At 39.0% G+C, this 23947-nt stretch overlaps 1 protein-coding gene across 1 annotated transcript in view; it reads left to right on the top strand.

Moving 5' to 3' along the window:
- LOC116563410 (POTE ankyrin domain family member A-like) overlaps window positions 1-21194 on the top strand; it is a 60576-nt gene extending 39382 nt beyond the window's left edge. Inside the window, exons 12-13 of the mRNA XM_032296033.1 lie at window positions 13032-13255; window positions 20781-21194. Of these exons, the coding sequence (XP_032151924.1) occupies window positions 13032-13255; window positions 20781-21194 (638 nt within the window). The remainder of the gene's footprint in view (window positions 1-13031; window positions 13256-20780) is intronic.
- Window positions 21195-23947: the final 2753 nt, after the last annotated feature.

Raw genomic sequence — 23947 nt, 5'->3', positions numbered from 1 at the left:
TTCCTTCCTTCCTTCCTTCCTTCCTTCCTTCCTTCCTTCCTTCCTTCTCTCTCTCTCTTTCTTTCTTTTTCTTTTTTTTTTTTGACAAAGTCTCACTGTGTCACCCAGGCTGGAGTACAGTGATGTGATCTCGGCTCACTGCAACCTCTGCTCCTGGGGTTCAAGTGATTCTCCTACCTCAGCCTCCTGAATAGCTGGGATTATAGGCATGAGCCACTGTACCCAGCTAATTTTTGTATTTTTAGTAGAGATGGGGTTTCATCGTGTTGGCCAGACTCGTCTTAAACTCCTGACCTCAGGTGATCCTCCCAGCTTGGCTTCTCAAAGTGCTGAGATTACAGTTGTAAGCCACTGCTCCCAGCCTTGATGTTTCCATATTTTATCTGATTCATTGGTGTCTCATTTTTAAATGAAATTATAAATGATATTTTTAAAAATTTCAGGTTGTTTGTAGCTAGTATATGAAAATACAGCTGATTTTTGTATGTTGACTTTTGTATCCTCCAGCCTTCCTAAACTTACTTATTAGTTCTAGTACCTTCTTTGGAAGATTTGAACAGATTTTATACACACAAGAAAGATTATCAAATCTTTTTATTCTTAAACTACTGTTTTACTAAAGATAGGAAATCTTTCAGACTTGTGACAAAATAGTCTCTGTTGCAGTTAGTTAACTCTGCCATTGTAGTCTGAGAGCAGCCAGGGAGGATACATACATTAATGAACACAGCTGTGTTCCTATGAAACATTATTTACAAAAAGAAGCAGCTGGCCCACAGGTTGTAGTTTATCTGCCCCTATTATGTGATCATGGTTGTGAACAAAGACAGTTTTACTTCTTCTTTCCAACCTGGATACCTTTTATTTCTTTTTCTTGTCTGATAGCACTGGCTAGAATCTTTAGCGCAACACTTACTAAAGTTTGAATTGCAGACATTCCTATGTTGTTGCTGATATGGGGAAAGCATTCAGTTTGTCGTGGTGATGGATGTTAGTTGTAGGTTTATCATAGATGCATGGTGTCACACTGATGAAGTTTGTTTGTATTCTTAGGTTGCTGAGAGTTTTTTTTTTTTTTAAATCAAGAATGAAGTTGAATTTTATCAAATGCCCTTTATCCACTGAGATAATCATATGGCTCTTCTCTTTTAGTTTTTTAATGAGGGGAATAACTGATATTTTAATGTTAAACAAATCTTGCATTTTAGAATAAATCCCATTTGCATAGGATGTAGGCTTTTAAAAAGTATATCACTGGGGCCAGACGCTGGTAGTTTCAGCACTTTGGGAGGTCAAGGCAGTAGGATTGCTTGAAGCCAGAGTTTGAGACCAACCTGGGCAACAATGACCCTATATTTATTTGTATTCAGTTTGCCAAAATTTTGTTTAGGTATTTTTAAAAGACTATTTTAATGTAGTTGTAGGTTCACAGCAGCGTTGAGAGTAAGGTACAGAGACTGTCTATTTCCTGTTCCCAGACATGGATAGCCTCCCCCATTACCAGTATCACTCACTAGGGTGGTACAATATATGATTGATGAACCAAAATGGCATGTCAGAATCATCCAAAGTTCATAGTTTATATTAGTGTGCACTCTTGGTGTAGGTTTGGAAAGGACATATATTCATCATTATAGTATTGTACAAAGTATTTTTACGGCTCTAAAACTCCTTTGTGTTTCACCTATCTGCCCTTTCTTGCCCTCCTTAACCCCAGGTAACCACTGATCTTTTTACTGTATCCATAGTGTTGCCTTTTTGAGGATGTCATATAGTCGAAATCATACAGTGCATAGCTTTCAGATTGGCATCTTTCACTTAGTAACATGCATTTATGTTTCCATCACATCTTCTCATGACCTGATACCTCATTTCTGTTAGCATTGAATAGTAGTTCATTGTATGACTGTACCAGAGGTTGTTCATTCACCTATTGCAGGATATCTTGGTTGCTTCAAAAACTGGTTAAATTTTTTGTCAACATTTATGAGGGAATTTTCTTTTTTGTAATATCATTTGGTTCAGGGTAATACTAGCATTGTACAATAAGTTGTGTTGTATTTTTCCTCTTTATATTTGTGGGGAGAGTTTGTGTAAAATTATATTATGTCTTCCTAAAATGTTTGATAGAATTCACCAGCATAGCTGTCTGGGCTTGGAGTTTTCTCAACTATATTTTCTTTTGTAGATATAGGTCGATTTGGGTTATCTATTTCTTCTTGATTGAGCTTTGGTGATTTTTATTTTTCAAGGATTGTGCCCATTTAACCTAAGTTGTCTTGGTTAGTTACATAAAACTCAAACTGCTATCTTGCTATTATTTTAATATCTGTAGAATTTATAAAAATGTCACATTGGGCCGGTCGCGGTGGCTCACACCTGTAATCCCAGCACTTTGGGAGGCCAAGGCGGGTGGATCACCTGAGGTGAGGACTTTGAGACCAGCCTGGCCAACATCATGAGACCCCATCTCTTGTAGAAATGCAAAATTTAGCTGGGCATGGTGGTGGGCACCTGTAATCCCAGCTACTCGGGAGGCTGAAGCAGGAGAATCACTTGAACCCAGGAGGTAAAGGTTACAATGAGTGGAGATTGTACCATTGCACTCCAACCTGGGCAATAGAGCGAGACTCTGTTTCAAAAAAAAAAAAAATCCACATATTTCTGAAATTAGTAATTTGTTCTTTATTATTATTATTATTATTTTTGTATGATCAGCCAGGCTAGATTGAGGTTTGTCACTTTCATTGACCTCCTCAAAATGTTTGGTTTTATTGACTTTCCCTATTGTTTCTCTGTTTTACTGGTTTCATCTTTGATGTCATCATCTGTTTGGCCTGCTGTCACAAGACATCATAGACTGGGTAGCTTATAAACAACAGAAACTGATTTTTTACATTCTGGGAGGCTGCAAAGTCCACGATCCAAGTGCCAGGATACTTAGTGTCTGGTGAGGGACTAATTCTTGGTTTCTAGGTTTCCTTTTTTCCCCTGTGTGCTACATATGGCAAAAGGGGTGAATGAGCTCTCTGGAGTCTCTTAGAAAAGGGCACTAATGCCATTCATAAGGGCTTGGGTTCTGTGAGGTAATTGCCTCCACAAAGCTGCAGTTTCTAATAACATCACCTCTGTGATTACGTTTCAACATAGGAGTTTTGGGAGGACACAAATGTTCAGATCATAGCAGATGTTTGTTATTTCATTTCCTCTGCTTCCTTTGGGTTTAATTTGCTCTCTGTCTCTCTCTTTTTGAAATGTGTTCTTTTATACTTTCTTAAGTTAGACGTGAAGGCCATTGATTTGAGGGTCTTCCAGTATAGATATTGAGTGCTAACTTTTTATTTAAGTATGTTGTAGCTATATTCTACAAATTCTGACATGTAGTATTTTCTTTCTTTCTTTTTTTTTTTTTTTTTGAGACAGAGTCTTGCTCTGTTACCCAGGCTGGAGTGCAGTGGCACAATCTCAACTCACTGCAATCTCTGCCTCCTGGGTTCAAGCAATTTTCCTGCCTCAGCCTCCTGAGTAGCTAGGACTACAGGTGTGTGCCACCATGCCCGGCTAATTTTTATATTTTTAGACGGGGTTTCACCATGTTGGTCAGGCTGGTCTCAAACTCCTGACCTCATGATCTGCCTGCCTCCGCCTCCCAAGTGCTGGGATTACAGGCATGAGCCACTGCGCCCAGCCAGTATTTTCATTTTTATTCAGTTCAAAATAGTTTCTAATTTCTCTTTGTATCACCTCTTTGACCTAGGGTTATTTAGATGTGTTTTACTTTGTTTCCAAATTTTTGAGTATTTTCATGAGATATTTTGTTATTGATTTCCAATTTGATTCATTTGTACTCAGGGGTCATACTTCATATGACTTAAATCCATTGACTTAATTCCTTTATGAAGATACATTGTATCTTTATAAAGGCCTAGAATATGGCCTGTTTTACTAAGTGTTCAAAGGGTAGGTGAGAAACATAGTGTTCTTCAGGTATACTGTCATCTTGCTGATTTTCCACCTCCTTTTTCTATCATGTACTGAGTAAGCAATATTGAAATCTCAGACTCTACCTGCGAATTTGTCAATTTCTTTTATCAGTTTTTTTTTTTTTGCCTATGTTTTTGATGCTGTTATGTTAATAGGTACATAAACCTTTAGGATTATGTGTTCTTGATTAATTGAACATTTTTTCATTATGAAATGATGTTGTTTATAGCTAGTAATATTGTTTGCTGTGAAATCTACACTGGTATTACTGTAACCATTCCTGCTTACCTTTCTTTTGTCAATTGTTTGTGTGGTGTATATTTTTCATTCTTTTAACCAATTTGCATTTTTACATATAAAATGTGTTTCTTATAGGTAGCATGAAGGTAGGATCTTGCTTTTTATAGAGTTTGACAATCTGTCTTTTAATTTAGATTATAAGGCCAGTTTTATTTATAATGTGATTATTGATATATTAATAGTTAAGTTTACCTGTCATCATGCTGTTTGATATTCATTAGTTCCAGCTGTTCTTTGTTCCCTTCTTTTTCTGCTTTCTTTTCAATTAGTAATCCGACTTTTATGATTTAGTTTTCTCTCTCTTTTATTGGCTTATTGGCTATAACTCTTCTTTTGCTATCTTAGTGGTTGAATTACAATTTGTACTGTATGATTTTAACTTATCACAGCTCACCTTCAGGCAATATTATATCATATCATATCATATATGGCATAAGAAAATTAGAGTAGTATACTTTCTTTTTTTTTTCCATTTATTTATTTTATTGCATTTTAGGTTTTGGGGTACATGTGAAGAACATGCACGGTTGTTACATAGGTACACACCTGGGACTGTGATTTGCTGCCTTCCTCCCATCACCTACATCTGGCATCTCTCCCCATACTATCTCTCCCCAACTCCCTAACCCCCATGGTCCCTCCCCTATTTCCCCCCAACTGACCCCAGTATGTAGCGCTCCCCTCCCTGTGTCCATGTGTTCTCATTGTTCAACACCCGCCTATGAGTGAAAACATGCGGTGTTTGATCTTCTGCTCTTCTGTCAGTTGTGCTGAGAATGATGGTTTCCAGGTTCATCCATGTCCCTACAAAGGACACAAACTCATCATTTTTGATGGCTGCATAATATTCCATGGTGTATATATGCCACATTTTCCCTGTCCAGTCTATCGTCGATGGGTATTTGGGTTGGTTCCAGGTGTTTGCTATTGTAAACAGTGCTGCAATGAACATTCGTGTGCACGTGTCCTTATAATAGAACGATTTATAATCCTTTGGATATATACCCAGTAATGGGATTGCTGGGTCAAATGGAATTTCTATTTCTAGGTCCTTGAGGAATCGCCACACTGTCTTCCACAATGGTTGAACTAATTTACACTCCCACCAACAGTGTAAAAGTATTCCTATTTCTGCATATCCTCTCCAGCATCTGTTGTCTCCAGATTTTTTAATGATCGCCATTCTAACTGGCGTGAGATGGAATCTCAATGTTGTTTTGATTTGCATTTCTCTGATGACCAGTGATGATGAGCATTTTTTCATATGTTTGTTGGCCTCATGTATGTCTTCTTTTGTAAAGTATCTGTTCATATCCTTTGCCCACTTTTGAATGGGCTTGTTAGTTTTTTTCTTGTAAATCTGTTTTAGTGCTTTGTAAATTCTGGATATCAGCCCTTTGTCAGATGGGTAAACTGCAAAAATTTTTTCCCAATCTGTTGGTTGCCGATTCACTCTAATGACTGTTTCTTTTGCTATGCAGAAGCTGTGGAGTTTAATTAGATCCCATTTGTCTATTTTGGCTTTTGTTGTCAATGCTTTTGGTGTTTTGGTCATGAAGTCCTTGCCTATGCCTATGTCCTGAATGGTTTTGCCTAGATTTTCTTCTAGGGCTTTTATGGTGTTAGGTCTTATGTTTAAGTCTTTAATCCATCTGGAGTTAATTTTAGTGTAATGTGTCAGGAGGAGGTCCAGTTTCTGCTTTCTGCACAGGGCTAGCCAGCTTTCCCAACACCATTTATTGAACAGGGAATCCTTTCCCCATTGCTTGTTTTTGACTGGTTTGTCAAAGATCAGATGGTTGTAGATATGTTGTGTTGCCTCCGAGACCTCTGTTCTGTTCCATTGGTCTATATCTCTGTTTTGGTACCAGTACCATGCTGTTTTGATTACTGTAGCCTTGTAGTGTAGTTTGAAGTCCGGTAGTGTGATGCCTCCCGCTTTGTTCTTTTGCTTAGAATTGACTTGGCTATGTTGGCTCTCTTTTTGGTTCCATATGAAGTTTAAGGTTGTTTTTTCCCGTTCTGTGAAGAAAGTCATTGGTAGCTTGATGGGGATAGCATTGAATCTGTAAATTGTTTTGTGCAGTATGGCCATTTTCATAATATTGATTCTTCCTAACCATGAACATGGTATGTTTCTCCATCTGTTTGTGTCCTCTCTTATTTCATTGAGCAGTGGCTTGTAGTTCTCCTTGAAGAGGTCCATTACGTTCCTTGTTAGTTGTATTCCTAGGTATTTTATTCTCTTTGTGGCAATTGTGAATGGCAGCTCATTCCTGTTTTGGCTCTCTTTAAGTCTGTTATTGGTGTATAGGAATGCATGTGATTTTGTATCCTGAGACTTTGCTGGAGTTGCTTCTGTTTCAGGAGATTTTGTGCTGAGATGATGGGATCTTCTAGATATATAATCATGTCGTCTGCAAATAGAGACAATTTGACTTCCTCCTTTCCTATTTGAATACTCTTTATTTCTTTTTCTTGCCTGATTGCTCTGGCTAGAACTTCTAGTAGTATATTGAATAGGAGTGGTGAGAGAGGGCATCCTTGTCTAGTGCCACATTTCAAGGGAATGATTCCAGTTTTTGCCCATTCAGTATGATATTGGCTTTTGGTTTGTTGTAAATAGCTTTTGTTATTTTGAGATACGTTCCATGAATACCTAGCTTATTGAGGGTTTTTAGCATAAAGGGCTGTTGAATTTTGTCAAAGGCCTTCTCTGCATCAATTGAGATAATCATGTGGTTTTTGTCTTTGGTTCTGTTTATGTGGTGAATTATGTTTATAGACCTGCGTATGTTGAACCAGCCTTGCATCCCCGGGATGAAGCCTACTTGATCATGGTGGATAAGCTTTTTGATGTGCTGTTGCAATTGGCTTGCCAGTATTTTATTGAAGATTTTTGCAACTATGTTCATCATGGATATTGGCCTGAAGCTTTCTTTTCTTGTTGTGTCTCTGCCAGGTTTTGGAATCAGGATGATGTTGATCTCATAAATGATTTGGGAAGAATTCCCTCTTTTTGTATTGTTTGGGATAGTTTCAGAAGGAATGGTACCAGCTCCTCTTTGTATGTCTGGTAGAATTCAGCTGTAAACCTGTCTGGACCTGGGCTTTTATTGGTTGATAAGCTCTTAATTGCTGCCTCAACTTCAGACCTTGTTATGGGTCTGTTCAGGGTTTCGGCTTCTTCCTGGTGTAGGCTTGGGAGGAGGCAAGTGTCCAGGAATTTATCCATTTCTTCCAGGTTTACTAGTTTATGTGTATTGAGTTGTTTCTAATAATCTCTGATGATGGTTTGAATTTCTGTGGAATCTGTGGTGATATCCCCTTGATCGTTTTTTATTGCATCAATTTGGTTATTCTCTCTTTTCTTTTTTATTAATCTGGCTAGTGGTCTGTCTATTTTGTTGATCTTTTCGAAAAACCAGCTCCTGGATTTATTGATTTTTTGAAGGGTTTTTTGTGTCTCTTATCTCCTTCAGTTCTGCTCTGATCTTAGCTATTTCTTGTCTTCTGCTAGACTTTGAGTTTTTTTTTATCTTGCTCCTCTAGCCCTTTCAATTTTGACGATAGGGTGTCAGTTTTTGATCTCTCCTTGCTACTCATGTGGGCACTCATTGCTATGTATTTTCCTCTAGAGACTGCTTTAAATGTGTCCCAGAGATTCTGGTATGTTGTGTCTTCATTCTCGTTGGTTTCGAAGAACATCTTTATTTCTGCCTTCATTTCATTGTTTATCCCGTCTACATTCAAGAGCCACTTGTTCAGTTTCCATGAAGCTGTGCGGTTCTGAGTTAGTTTTTGAATTCTGAGTTCTAACTTGATTGCACTGTGGTCTGAGAGACTGTTTGTTACGATTTCCGTTCTTTTGCATTTGCTGAGGAGTCATTTACTCCCAATTATGTGGTCAATTTTAGAGTAGGTGTGATGTGGTGCTGAGAAGAATGTATATTCTGTGGATTTGGGTTGGAGAGTTCTGTAAATGTCTATTAGGTTTGCTTGGTCCAGGTCTGAGTTCAAGTCCTGGATATCCTTGTGAATTTTCTGTCTGGTTGATCTCTCTAATATTGACAATGGCATGTTAAAGTCTCCCACTGTAATTGTGTGGGAGTCTAAGTCTCTTTGTAAGTCATTAAGAACTTGCCTTATGTATCTGGGTGCTCCTGTATTGGGTGCTTATATATTTAGGATCGTTAGCTCTTCTTATTGCATTGATCCTTTTACCATTATGTAATGTCCTCCTTTGTCTCGTTTGATCTTTGTTGCTTTAAAGTCTAATTTATCAGAGATGAGAATTGCAACTCCTGCTTTTTTTTTCTGCACTCCATTTGCTTGGTAAATCTTCCTCCATCCCTTTATTTTGAGCCTTTGTGTATCCTTGCATGTGAGATGGGTTTCATGGATACAGCACACCGATGGGTTTTGGCTTTTTATCCACTTTGCCAGTCTGTGTCTTTTGATTGGGGCATTTAGTCCATTTACATTTAGGGTTAATATTGTTATGTGTGAATTTGATACTGCCATTTTGGTGCTAGCTGGCTGTTTTGTCCATTAGTTGATGTAAATTCTTCATTGTGTTGATTCTCTTTACCATTTTGTATGTTTTTGGAGTGGCTGGTACTGGTTGTTCCTTTATATGTGTAGAGCCTCTTTCAGGAGCTCTTGTAAAGCTGGCCTGGTGGTTACAAAATCTCTGAGTACTTGTGTGTTCACAAGGATTTTATTTTTCCTTCACTTATGAAGCTTAGTTTGGCTGGATAGGAGATTCTGGGTTGAAAGTTCTTTTCTTTAAGGATGTTGAATATTGGCCCCCACTCTCTTCTGGCTTGTAGGGTTTCTGCTGAGAGACCTGCTGTGAGTCTGATGGGCTTCCCTTTGTGGGTAACCCGACCTTTCTCTCTGGCTGCCCTTAGTATTTTCTCCTTCACTTCAACCCTGGTGAATCTGACAATTATGTGCCTTGGGGTTGCTGTTCTTGATGAATATCTTTGTGGTGTTCTCTGTATTTCCTGGACTTGAATATTTGCCTGCCTTGCTAGGTTGGGGAAATTTTCCAGGGTAATATCCTGAAGAGTATTTTCCAGCTTGGATTCCTTCTCTTCGTTGCATTCAGGTACACCTGTCAAAGATTAGGTCTTTTCACATAGTCCCACATTTCTTGGAGATTGTTTATTCCTTTTTACCCTTTTTTCTCTATTCTTGCCTTCCCATTTTATTTCATTGAGTTGATCTTCAACTTCTGATATCCTTTCTTCTGCTTGGTCAATTTGGCCTTTGACACTTGTACATGCTTAACAAAGTTCTCGTGTTGCGTTTTTCAGCTCCATCAATTCACTTATATTCCTTTCTATTTTGTCCATCCTCGTTAGCATTTTGTCAAATCTTTTTTCAAGGTTCTTAGTTTCTTTGCATTGGGTTAGAACATGTTCTTTTAGTTCACAGAAGTTTCTTACTACCCACCTTCTGAAGTCTGATTCTGTCGTTTCATCACACTCGTTCTCCCTCCAACCTTGTTCCCTTGCTGGTGAGGAGTTGTGATCCCTTGTAGGAGGAGAGGTGTTCTGGCTTCGGGTGTTTTCATCCTTTTTTTGCTGGTTTCTTCCCATCTTTATGGATCTGTCCACCTGTCATCTTTGTAGTTGCTTGCTTTCAGATTGGGTCTCTGAGTGGACGTTCTGTTTGTTGATGATGAGGTTATTTCTGTTTCTTAGTTTTCCTTCTGACGGTCTGGCCCCTCTGCTTACATCTGCTGAGGTCTATTCCAGGCCCTGCTTGCCTGGGGATCACCTGCAGCAGCTGCAGAACAGTAAGGGTTGTTACCAATTTCTTCTTCTGCTATCTTTGTCCCAGGAGGATACCCGCCAAGTGTCAGTCTGCTCTCTTCTGTATTAGGTGGCTCTTTGGATATACAGAGGTCAGGGAGCTGCTTGAGGAGACAGTCTGTTCTTTATAGGAGCTCAAATGCTGAGCTATGAGCTCCGTTGTTCATTCAGAGCTGCTGGGCAGGTACATTTAGGTCTGCTGCAGCAGAACTCATAAACCGCTTTTTGTTCCCAGGTGCTCTGTCCCAGGGTTAGGGCTTTATTTATGAGTTTCCATTATGCTGCTGCCTTCTTTTTTTTCCTTCAGAGCTGCCCTGCCCAGCAAGGGGGCAGCCTCATCACTGTCTGCCTGTAGAGGCTTTGCTGAGCTGCTGTGGGGTCCGCCCAGCTGCCGAGTCAACTTCCCTGCATTCCTGTTTATATGGGTGTAGTCAGAACTGCCTCGGCAATGGTGGCCCGCCTCCGTTAAGGCGGAGTCTCTCTGTAGTGGTGGGTTGCCTTGGCAATGGCGGGCTTCCTCAGTAATGGTGGGTTGCCTTGGCAACGGCAGGCTGCCTCAGCATTGGCTCACTACCTTCGTAGTTTTGGAGTTCCTCGGTAATGGCAGACGCCCCTCCCCCACAGAGCTGTACCGTCCTGGGTTCAGCTGTGCTTGCTGTGAAACTCTCAATACAGAGAGTTTCTGATTGCTGTTCTTTTGTGGGTGTGGGACCAGCCGAGCCTGATCACCTGGCTCCCTGCCTCAGAGTCTTTTTATTTTTTAAGTTGGTGTTCCAGTCGCCTGTTGAAGAGGCACCGTGATCTGTATGTTTTCCCACATGGCGACTCACTGCGCTGGCTTAAACAGTGGCACTGAGATTCGTGGCACTTTTTTTGCCGTGGAACATACTGTCCTGTTTCCCTGTTCAGTCCCGTTTTTAAACAGATGAATGGGCGACTTCCTGAGGCTCCAATCGCGAGCCAAAAGGGCACCCGGGCCAGTGTATTTTGTATGGAAACCACTGCACCAGGGTGCTGACAAAGCAGCCGCCCGGGGCAAAGCAGTGGCGCTGGCCGACTCAGCCGCGCTGGCCGTCTCAGCCACGCTGGCCGAAACAGTCGTGCTGGTTACCCGTGGAGCTCCTCTGCCTGGGAATTTCCTAGTCTGTGGGCAATAAAAATGCAGCATCCACTCACCCTCTGCGCTTTCACTGGGAGCTGCAATCCTGAGCTGTTCCTAAGCGGCCATCTTGGATCGACTCTCCTAGAGTAGTATACTTTCATTTCCTCTCTCCTAGCCAGATTCGTGAGATTATAGTTTTCATTAAGCTTAGAAAGTTTCTGGCCATTTTATCTTTATGTTTTGTCTTTCTACCTTTCTCTTTGGGGATTTATATATTATTGCTTAAAGTTTTCTCATAGTTCTCTGATATCTCAAATTTTTGAATCTTCTTTGTGATATCTAGTCTATATTTACTTCCACTCAGCGTTGTTTTCAGTCCTGACTTTTTTTTTGAGACCAGTTTCACTCTGTTGCCCAGGTTGGAGTGCAGTAGATCCATCACCACTCACTCCAACTTCTGCTTCCCGGGTTCAAGCAATGCTCCTGTCTCAGCCTCCTGAGAAGCTGGGGTTACAGGTGTCTGCCATGATGCCCAGCTAATTTCTTTGTATTTTTATTAGAGAGGGGGTTTCATCGTGTTGGTCAGGCCGGTCTTGGACTCCTGACCTCAAGTGATTTGCCTGCCTCAGCCTTCCAAAGTGCTGGGATTACAGGTAAGAGCTACCATAACTGACCTAGTCCTAACATTTTAATTTGAATTCCTACTAGTGCAGTTTGCTTTCAAAAAATACCTTCCATGCCTCTACTTGAAATTTATTTGTAGACACAGTTGACTTACTTATAAACAACCTGATCTTTCTGATCTTGCATTATGATTTGGTCTAACTTTCCACTCCTGAGGTAAGGTGTTTCTGATAACATTATTCTTTGCTTTGTGAAATTTTTCTGGTATCAGTTATAGGAATGGACACTCTTCCTGGTATATTGTGAGCAACAGGCACTATTTCTTCTAATTTTTTAGGAAATATTCCCCTGGTCTCAAGTAGTTTCCTAGCACACATGTAGTGTTCATTACTCTGTTAGATAAATACCCAAGGGGATATTTTTGCAGATCTCCATTGTTCTTTTCCTGTACTGTTGTCATCTTTCCAGTGTTCTGTTTTGTGATTTCTGTCTACCTTGGTTTTTTGAGACTCTCAGCTTCATTGTGCCAAGTCAAGGAATCTGGTGGACTCTACCTCAGCTTTTTTTTCTCCTGGTATCATGGCCTGGAAACTTTGTCAAGTTAGGGAGCTGGGGTGTTTGTAAGGCTTACTTCATTTGTTTCCTGTCTTACAGGGATCATTGTCTTCATTACCTAAAGTCTATGTTCTTGAAAATCATTGTAGTATGTGTTTTGTCTGTTTTGTCTTTGTTTTAGACAAGAAGGTAAATCAGTATCTGCTGCTCCATTGTGGCCAGAAGCAGAACTGCAGCAGAGCTTCAGCACATTCCGTAGACTTGCTGGAATGTTTTTCTGCATCTTTTACTTACCTGCTTCCTTCTCGTCCTTCATTACTCAGCATAGCCATCTCTTTTCCAGGGAAATCTTCCTGAGCCCAGTATATATCAAATTCTGTGTGACAGTAGAACTGTTTTCTTGCAGCATCTATGTGAATTTGTAATTTCACTTTTATTGCCCTTGTTCTTCAGTACACTTAAAACTAAACAAGAGCAGAGCTATTGTTTGTTTTATCTGCAGAGCTCAGTATAATGTCTTCCACATGGTAGGAAATCAGTGCACATTTGTTTGGTGTATGGATGGGTGAATGTTAAAATGCACAGGACTTTATATCCAAAAAGTACTCATATGTTTTATTTCTACCTTGTTTTCACCAATGCAGATTTTGCTAGCCTGTCAAAAATCCAGGATGCAGTTGTTTCCGATGAACACTTACTAAAACTTCAAAATAACCACTGGGAACAACTTACAGTAGAAATTGAACAAATGGAAAATATGATTGATGTACTAGAGAAGGAGCTATCTGAAGCAAAGGAAACAAAATTACAGTTACAGCATCAAAAAGGTGAATTTGAGCAAGAACTCTCCACTTTGAGGTATGATACAGTATTCTAGTTTAAAAAAATATTTTAACTTTTTATTTTACACCAAAGATAAAAGTGAGAATTGTTCTGATTGCTGACTTTCTGGGGCTTAATGGGAGAAAATGTCTTGGTCTTGTGGAGTATGAAAATCTTGGAAATAATATAACAAATTCTTCATTATGACTCTTATAATAATTGCATATTCTTTTATTTTATGATTTTAATGGGTATATAGAAGTCCGCCATACAGAAATCTCATAATTTAACAAATTGAATGTGGAGTTTTAAATTCTTTTGTGTTAGAATTAATGCTGCAAGGAACATCTTTTATTATTGTTATCATTATTACCATTATCATTATTAGACACTATTATTAGACGTTATTATTAGACAGGGTTTTGCTCTGTCACTGAGGCTAGAGTGCAGTGGTGCGATCATAGCTCACTACAGCTTTGAACTTTTGGGCTCAAGGGATCATCTTGCCTCAGTTTTTTAAGTAGGTAGAAGTATAGGTACACACTGGCATGCCTGGCTAACTTTTTAAACTTCATCAAGACAAGGTCTCACTATGTCGCCCAGGATGATCTCCAACTCCTGACCTCCAACAATTGTCCTGCCTGAGCCTTCCAAAGCATTGGGATTAAAGGCATGAGCCATTACACCCAGCCCAGAACATCTTTTCTATAAATTATTTTCTACATTTTGAATTATTACTTTAAATAAAGTTTTCAATATATAATTTTTTATTTAAAATATGGAAACTTTTTAAAAAAGGCCTTGGATCAATATTTCTAAATTGTCCTCAGGAATATTTGTATTTAACACATGCTGGGGTTAATACCTAGGTGATGGATTGATAGATGCAGCAAAGCACCATAGCGCACGTTTACCTATGAAACAAACCTGCACATTCTGCACATGTACTCCAGAAATTAAAAATTAAAATTAAAAAATAATATTTGTATTAATTTACAGTTCAACCAACAGAGCATGAAATGGCCATTTGTCTCAAATCAGAATACTTTAAAAAAACTTTATACAATTTTTTTCTTTTTACTCTGTGTTTAAATTTATTTATTTTTATTTCAGCAGCTTTAGGGGTACAAGTTACATGGATGAATTGTATAGTGGTGAAATCTGGATGTTTGCGTGGATGAATTGTATAGTGGTGAAGCCTGGGATTTTAGTGTACCCATCACCCAATAGGTAGTTTTTATTGCTCATCTTTCTTCTATTCTTCCTTCTTCTGAGTTTCTGATGTCATTACACCACTCTGTTTGCCTTTACATTCCCATATCACAGCTCCCACTTGTAAAAGAGAGCATGTGGTATTTGTTGTTTCATTCCAGGGTTACTTTACTTAGAATAATGGCCTCTAACTATCCAGGTATCTGCAAAAAACATTATATTCTTCTTCTTTATGGCTGAGTAATATTTCTGTGGTATGGGTGTGTATACACACACACACACACACATACATATATGTATAGATATCACATTTTCTTTATTCTAGACACCAGTTGATGGATACTGGTTGATTCCATATCTTTGCATATTGTGAATTGTGCTGCAGTAAACATATGTATGCAGGTGTTTTTTTGATATAATAATTTATTTTATTTTGGGTAGATAACCAGAAATGAGAATGCTGGATAGAATGGTAGGATGTACCTTTATTAGTTCTTTGAGAAATCTCTGTACTCTTTTCCATAGATTTTGTACTAATTTGGATTCCTACCAGCAGTGTATAACTGTTCTGTTTTTGCCACAGCCACACCAATATCTATTGTTTTTTGATTTTTAATAATGGCCAGTTTGGCTACAATGAGGTGATGTCTCATTGTTGTTTCATTTTACATTTCCCTCATAAGTGATGTTTAGCATGTTTTTAAATGCTTGTTCACCATTTGTATATCTTCTTTTGAGAAATGTCTATTCATGTCATGTGCCCACTTTCTAATGGAATTATTTGTGTTTTTCCTGCTGATTGGTTTGAGTTTCTTGTAGATTATGGATATTAGTCCTCTGTTAGATTCATAGTTTGCAAATATTTTTTCTCATTCCATAGGTTGTTGGTTTACTCTGATGATCATTTCTTTTGCTGTGCTGAAGCTTTTCACTTTAATTAGGTCTTACTTATTTACTTTCATTTTGTTGCATTTGCTTTTAGGGTCTTCCCCATAAATTATTTGACTAGGCCAGTGTTTTCAGGTCTTAGGTTTAGGCCTTTAATCTGTCTTGAATTGATTTTTGTATATGGTTAGAGATAGAGATCCAGTTTCATTCATTTACATGTGGCTATCTTTTTTTTCCAGCACCATTTATTGAATAACATGTACTTTCTCTAGCATATTTTTGTGTATCCTTTCTCTCTTTTTCTTTTAATTGCATTTTAGGTTTTGGGGTACATGTGAAGAACATGCAAGATTGTTACATAGGTACACACATGGCAGTGTGATTTGCTGCCTTCCTCCCCTTCACCTATATCTGGCATTTCTCCCCATGCTCTCTCTCCCCAACTCCCCACCCCCAATGTCCCTCCCCCATTTCCCCCAAACAGACCCCAGTGTGGACCTAGAAATAGAAATTCCATTTGACCCAGCAATCCCATTACTGGGTATATATCCAAAGGATTATAAATCGTTCTAGTATAAGGACACATGCACACGCATATTCATTGCAGCACTGTTTACAATAGCAAACACCTGGAACTAACCCAAATGCCCATTGATGATAGACTGGATAGGGAAAAAGTGGCACATATACACCATGGAATACTATGCAGCCATCAAAAACGATGAGTTCATGTCCTTTGTAGGGACATGGATGAACCTGGAAACCATCATTCTCAGCAAACTGGCAGAAGAGCAGAAAATCAAACACCACATGTTCTCACTCATAGGCGGGTGTTGAACAATGTGTATCCTTTCTCAAAGACCATTTGCTTGTAAGTGGCTTTATTTCTGACTTGACTATTCTATTCCATTGATCTGTGTACTACTATTATACCAGTATCATGCCGTTTTTGTTACTGTAGACTTAGAGTATGATTTGAAGTCGAGTAATGTGATGCCAACATATTTGTTCCTCTTGCTTGGTATGTCTGTTGTTATTCAGGCTCTTTCATGGCTCTACATAAATGTCAGCATTTTAAAATGATTCTATGAAGAATGACCTTGGTATTTTGTTAGGAATTGTATGGAATCTGTAGACTGCTTTGGGCACTCTAGTCATTTTTAAAATATCCGTTCTTTCAGTCCATCAACAGGGGATGTATTTTCATTTGTGTCATCTATTATTTCTTCAGTGGTGTTTTCCAGTTATCCTTATATAGGTCACTCACCTCCCTCATTAAGTATATTCCTAGGCATTTTACACTTTTGCAGCCATTGTAAAAGGGATTGGGTTCTTGAAATGACTCTCAGCTTTGTTGTAGTTGGTGTATAGTGGTGATACTGATTGATATTCATTTATTTTGTAACTTCTGAGACTTTACTGAATTCATTTATCAAACCTAGAGGTGTTGGCCAGGCATGATGGCTCACGCCTGTAATCCCAGAACTTTGGGAGGCTGAGGCAGGTGGATCACCTGATGTCAGGAGTTCAAGACCATCCTGACCAACATGGAGAAACCCCGTCTCTACTAAAAATACAAAATTAGTTGTGTGTGGTGGTGAGTGCCTGTAATTCCAGCTACTAGTGAGGCTGAGGCAGGAGAATTGCTTGAATCCAGGAGGTGGAGGTTGCAGTGAGCCGAGATCACACCATTGCAATCTAGGCTGGGCAACAACAGGGAAACTCCATCTAAAAAAAAATATCTAGGAGTGTTTAGTAGGAATTTTTATGGTTTTCTAGGTATAAGACAATATCATTGGGGAAGAGATAGTTTCACTTCCTCTTTTCCAGTTTGGGTGCTTTTTATTTCTCTTGCCCAGTTGCTTTGCCTAGGAATTCCCAGTTTTATTCTTAGTATTCATTAAATAAAAAGTAAAATGGGAAGTGATTAATGATCGGTTTCTTTTACAGCTCTCATACCAGTTAACATTAATTGTGTTCTACATTAAAATACATGTTGTTCTTCATTGTTTAAATATTAGAGCATGTCTTGTTCCAAAAGGAATTTCTGAGTTGTTCATAAAGTAGATAGGTATCAAGAATGTAAGTGGAAACTGTTTCCAGAAAATAAATATAAAAAGTATGGGTTAACACAGGGCCTCTCAATCCCCAGGCCATGGACCAGTACCAATCCCTGGCCTGTTAGGAACTGGACCACACAGCAGGAGGTCAGTGGCAGGTGAGAAATAAAGGTTTGTTAGTGTTTACAGCCACTTCCCTTCCCTTGCATTATTGCCTGAGCTCTTCCTCCTGTCAGATCAGTGGTGGCATTAGATTGCCCTAGGAGTGTAACTTTACCCTGCTGTAAGCTGCTCATGCAGGGGATCTAGGTTGTGCACTCCTTATGAGAATCTAATGCCTGATGATCTGTCACTGTCTCCCATCAACCCCAGATGGGACCATGTAGTTGCAGGAAAACAAGTTCATGGCTCCCACTGATTCTACATTATGGTGAGTTATATAATTATTTCATTGTATATTATAATTAATAATAATAGAAGTAAAGTACACAATAAATGCAGTGTTCTTGAATCATTTTGGAAACATCCCTCTACCTCAGATCCATGGAAAAATTATCCTCCACAGAACCAATGCCTGGTGCCAACATGGTTGGGGACAGCTGGGTTAACAGATATGATACCCTTTTGCTTTGTCTTGGATTAATCTGCAGATATACATTGTGTTAAAGACATCTGATGGTGACATCTTGCCCTGTAAATCATTTTAGGGATACTTGCAGTATTTCATGAAAATTAAAATTTCTTCTAGTGAATTTATAAACTTGTTTATTTGTAAATAGTGTGTTCTTTTTAATTAGTTAATTTGAAATGATCTGTCCTAATTGAGAAGTTCCTATGACCGTGTGAAAAAGAGGTAATTTTCAACTTGTAACTTTACTGAATAATTTCTAATATGCTTTTCCATAACGTTTATCGGAGTTACTAATAACAAAAACTCACCAATTAGCAAGATTGGTGAGTTTTTTTTTCCTCTTTACATTTCAAGTATTTATCCCTTGGGAGAGAGTGAAGGAATAAATTAAAAGCATGAAAACTAGAAAGAAAAAATAGTCAAAAACACAGAAATTTTATTTGAATAATAAACCTATACAGGAAGAGCTAGATCACAAAATAAACTTTTTTATTTTCTAACAAAACAACTTTTAATATAACTGTATTTAACTGTAGATTGACCTTAAAACAAGAAGAAGAGAAGAAAAGGAATGCAGATATGTTGTACAAAAAAGGTAGAGAGGAGTTAAAAAGAAAACAAGAGGAATATGAAAAAGAAGTTGAAATGAACCGACAACACAGACAGACTCTGCAAACACAAGCCATGGAATTGAGGACAATAAGAAAGAATTCAGATCAGGTAAATTAATTTCTGATAAAAACTTTATATTTTCAATTTTATATTTCATCAATATTACTTATAATGTTCCTTTGATTTAATGTGGTATGTTATTTAGATGTAAAACACACCAGAAGTGTTATCTAATTTTTAAAATGTGCTATGACATTTATAGTCACAGTATTTGTAAACCTTGGCATTTCAGTCTGTGATGCTCAGTCTGTGTTTTCAGAGTGAAGAAATGGAAAATAAATTGAGTAACTATCACTGACATACATGCTCATTTATGGATTTTGATGTTAAAATACAGGCTAAACAGCTTTGAAACTGTAATGAAATGTGTTAAATATATTGACAGAAATTTTATTATGCAATACTGTATCTTTCTGTAGGTAAGAGCTGTTTCTCCTCTTAGAGAAATTTGACTGTAATGTATGCAATTAAAATTTGAATGATTCTTGAGGGTTAAAAGTTTTTGTTTTTTAAGAGGCTACTTTCTTTTAACAGTTTTATAAAAGAGGTTCTGCTCTTTTAGACTTTCTTTTTCAGTCCTATTAAACCAAAAATGTACTGTATCTCTAGGTTGTGCAGGAACAAAATGATAACCAGAAGCAACTTTCTGAAGAACAGAATGGTAGAATATTACTAGCTGAGATTCTGACTGATAATCAAAAGCAGATAGAAGTGGCTGAAAAGAAAATTAATTCTGAGATATTTTCTTTAGTCATTTTCAAATATTTTTATATGTGTATATTTGAAACCCCAACTCTACATATTTTGGAAAGTATAAAGGATTTTTAAATCATACATATATATGTATATATCCTTTATCATGTACCTATATATGTATATATAGGATAAAGCCATGTTCTTAATTCAACTCCATTCACCTGCAGCAGTCTAGTGGTGACATTCACAATGTCCTCTATCCAAAGGAGAAACATTTGATATTTTTCATAAGAATTGAAGTTATTTTTACTATCAAAAATAAGTTTTACTTTTAACAACAGATTTTCTAGTTTTTGGACCTTATTTCATCTTCTTAAAATAGTAATGGAAATGTCAGTTTATTATTTTCACTGATAAGAAAATGTATAGCTGGTTCAGAGGCCATATGGTGGATGTCACTATCCTTACTTTTGAGGAGAGTAACAGTTTACTCCAAGTGGTTTCTCATTTCAATGCAAAGAGCTTTGGAAACAGTGATGTGCCATAATACACATTTAGTGACAATTTATTGATAAGTATTTTGTTCCCAGAGAAATAGTTTAGTATATTTTCCTCTATTTAACACTGATTATTGTTTTAAACATTATAAAGAGGAAATAAAAGTTATTGCAATGGCAAATAATCTCATGAGTTCTAAGAAAAGCTCTATAAGTTTTAACATATTTACCGTTCATATTTTGAAATGAAAGACTTCTTTTATATTTATATATTTATACCATAGAAATAACTATGATTTTGTGGAGGATCACTATAAGTAGCATCAGAAGACCTGGGGAAAATGCTGCATCTTGCATATTTTTAAACCTTTCCTTTTAAGTATTGTTATTTTAGTTGAGTTTAGTGTTGTATGTAGAAGTGCAGTGTTTAGGTGCAGATGTGTACAATGCTTAGATTTAACAGGGATGAATAAATGTAATTCTTATGCCTGACTATACAAACATTAGAAAATTAGAATATTGATAAAACATTCTTCAGAGAAAGGAACTTAAAGAACTTTGAGAAATTGCTTCTATCCACTTATCAGAGTGTAAACACAATTTAAAATATATAGTCAAATGTGTTAATCTTATATTTTATGCCTCTGGGATTTTTACAACTCAGAGAAAGGCTTTTACAATTTTGAGATTCTTAAAAATTCTCTAGTGATTTATTTTTTATGATCTTGAAATAAATATTTAAACTTTTGGGAATTCACATTCTGTTAGGTTTGAAGTTTTGTCCAATGTTTTTTCCAGTTAAATATCCTCTATGGGAATTCTTTCATTATACAAATATACAGGTTACTCTTTAATTTCAGAACAAATTATGTCATTCTATTGAGTGCTAACTAAAAGTTCCCTTTGTTTACTTAGATTTCTCTTAGCCAAAAGAAAGACGAAGATCTCTTGCATGAAAATCGCATATTGCAAGAAGAACTTGCCATGCTAAGACTGGAACTGGACACAATAAAACATCAGAACCAGCTAAAGGAAAAGAAATATTTTGAAGACATTGAAAGGGAGAAAGAAAAGAATGATAGTCTTCTAAATGCTATAAAATTGACTGAGGAAGCATTAGCGAAAGTAGCATTTCAGTACAACGAACAGCTTATCATTTTGACAACTGAGAATAAAATGCTCAGTTCTGAGATGAAGAATGAAAAACATCAGAAGAAAAGGCTGGAAACGGAAATTCAGTCATCTCATGGTAGACTAGCTACTGCCCTACATGATGGTGACCAAAGTCAGGTAGCAGAAAGAGACCTCTTTCCAGAGAACAAGACATGAACGGGTTTATTTACAGGAGACAATCAATTCTCGTGTGTCTAACCTAAAAGATAACAGTGAGATTCTTTCTGAACAACTCTCTAATGCTGACAGTAAAATTAACAGCCTAAAAATTAAGCTCCATCATACAAGGTAAACTCTGAGAGAAAAGATCGGGCAGGCCTCCGTCTTTTTTGTTTGGGTGACTCATCCGTTCCAGCCCGCAGACTTTGGAAAGCACAAACTGACTAGGGACAGAAGAGATCCCACAGCACAGCACAGCTGCTTTAACAAATCATGACCAGACTGCTTCTGAAGGCAGGCCCCTGATCCTGTTCCTCCTCACTGGACGGGACTTCCCAAATGGGACCTGCAGCTACCTCCACCAGTGTTCCTCTGTCAGCAGAGATTTGAGCCCCCTCCTGGGTCAGAGCTCACAGAGGGGAGAGGGAGCCCATCACCTTTGAGTTTGGGCAACCAGCTGTTCTGGCCTGCAGGCTTTGGAGAGCCCAAGCTGACCAGGGGTGGAAGTGGTACCCCAGCACAGCAAAGCCACCCTACAAAAACATGGCCAGAGTCTTTTTAAAGTCATTCCCTGACCACATTTCTCATAACTGGGTGGAACCTTTCAATCAGTGTCTCCAGCCACCTTCACTGCTGTTCTCTGGCTGAAAGAGGTTTCAGGCTTCCCTGGGTCAGAACTCCCAGGGGGAGGACCAGATTGTCATATTTGCTGTTTGCGAGACTCAGCCATTTCAGCCTTAGGGTTTCAGAGTGCCTGAGGCAACCAGGGGCTGAAGTGAACCCTAGAACAGCATAGCTGCTCTGCAAAAATGTGGCCAGAGTTCCTTTTTAAGCAAGACCCTGTTCTTGTTCCTCTTGTCTAAGCATGACTTCTCAACTTGCCTCCAGCCACCTCCTATAGGTGTGTCTAGATTGGCAACAAGTTTGTACCTCGGTGGTACAGAGCTCCCAGAGGAAGGGGCAGGCTATCATCTTTGCCTTTTCGCAAAGGCAAAAGTGATATCCTTAGGTATTGGAAACTCCGAGGCAAGTAGGGACTGTAGTGGACCCCAGCATACCACAGCAGCCCTACGGAAAAGTGGCCAGACTGTTACTTGGGTGCTGGTTTCCATATCTCCTTGATGGGCAGGTTCTCCCAGCCTGGATCTCCAGCCAACATTCCACTGGAGCCATTAAGCCAGTAGCAACTCAGCAATTCCCTGGACAGAGCTTCCAGGAGCAACTGAAATCCTCTCTGCCACTGACTCTGAAGTGGAACTGTCCTTGCTATTCTCAGAATATCAAGGGAGCAAAGACTCTAAGTACCATATTGGCACCTCCAAGAAGCTGAAGTTGCCAAGGAGCAAACCATTCCATCTCCCATGGGTACCATACACATCATCATCAGGGAACCCTGGCCTGAGCCCACAGCACAGACGCTTCATCCTGGGCTGATTGCACTAAGTAATCGCTAACGCACATCTCTCTGGGGTAGAGCCCACAGGAAACAAGGAAAGTGGTGGAGGAGTAGTCCAGCTGATGTGGAGCCCAGAGGGCAGGGACAGCTGTCTCTCTAAGCTTGCTCTTATAAATCACTTTACCCCAGCACTTTAGGAGTGCTGAGGTCAGAGTGGCCACATCTCATGTGCAAGATTGTCCAGCATAGATCAGGTCTGAGAGTTTCCTTCTTAAAAAAGGGGTCTTATTTTAAAAAGGAGTCTGGCCATGTCTTTGTAGAGCAGCTGTGCTGTGCTGGGGTTTCACTTTAGAGAGAGTTTTCCTCTCAGACCTGATCTATGCTGGGCAGTCTTGCACATGAGATGGGGCTGGTCTGACCTCAGCACTCCTTAGTCTGCTTGCCTCTCCCAGGGTCCCAGCCTGGCCACACCTGCTTACACCATAGCTTCTGTGCAAGTGGACTATGCCTGACCAGTGTAGAGCTGTAGCAAGGTGACCCCCACAGGCACATACCAGTTTGCACATTGCCTGTCCATACTGCAGCTCTTTATATGGAAACCTCCTACATTACTTTGTTGGTGTGTGTTTACACGGGACTTTCTTCATACAAGACTTCACTATACTTGCCCTACCAGCACAGAGGAGTGCAACACACACCCCAACCCATGCCAACTGCTATTGAAGATGGAGCCATGGCAGGCACAGGACAAAAAATCTCCACCTCCTCCAGCACCTTGCCCTTAAGCTAATGCTGTACAGAGAAAAAGGGACCCTCTTACACCCTGAGCAACCACTGTTGCTTGGCGGACTCACAGAAGGCACTGAGGCCTGTGCTGGCCAGCACCCCACCCCAAACCAATAGAGCTCCAGTACAACAGCACACAATAGGGGCTCCCTGGCCCTCAGCTGTCTTGCCTTCACCACTGGGTGAACTGGGTTCACTGGGTGAACCCGCGGGGTCACAGGCACTCTGCTGCAGCTGCAGCACTTTGGTCCCTCAGTACAGTGGACTCCAAACCTGGAGGAGCCAGAGAACAAAGCTGGGGCCGAATACAAGTTCCTCAGAGTTAAAGCACATGGTCTAGGAATTGGGAGCTGAACGTCGGTCCCATAAAATCTTCCAGAAACAAAGCTGAATACACCTTACAGCACAATCAAACCGTCAGGGTCATGAAATACAATAAAATAAAAATACCCTGTCTAAAAGTCAGCATCCTCAAAGGTTGAAGGTTGATAAGCCCATAAAGATAAGAAAGAATCTGTGCAAGAACACTGAAGACACAAAAATGCAGTGTACCTTCTTTCCTCCAAAT

This window comes from Sapajus apella, unplaced genomic scaffold (genome assembly GCF_009761245.1).
Source record: "Sapajus apella isolate SASKATOON/1434 unplaced genomic scaffold, GSC_monkey_1.0 scaffold35, whole genome shotgun sequence".
Lineage (NCBI taxonomy): Eukaryota > Metazoa > Chordata > Mammalia > Primates > Cebidae > Sapajus > Sapajus apella.
Note: the sequence above shows the minus strand (reverse complement) of the source record. Positions and strands in the feature narration are given on the sequence as shown.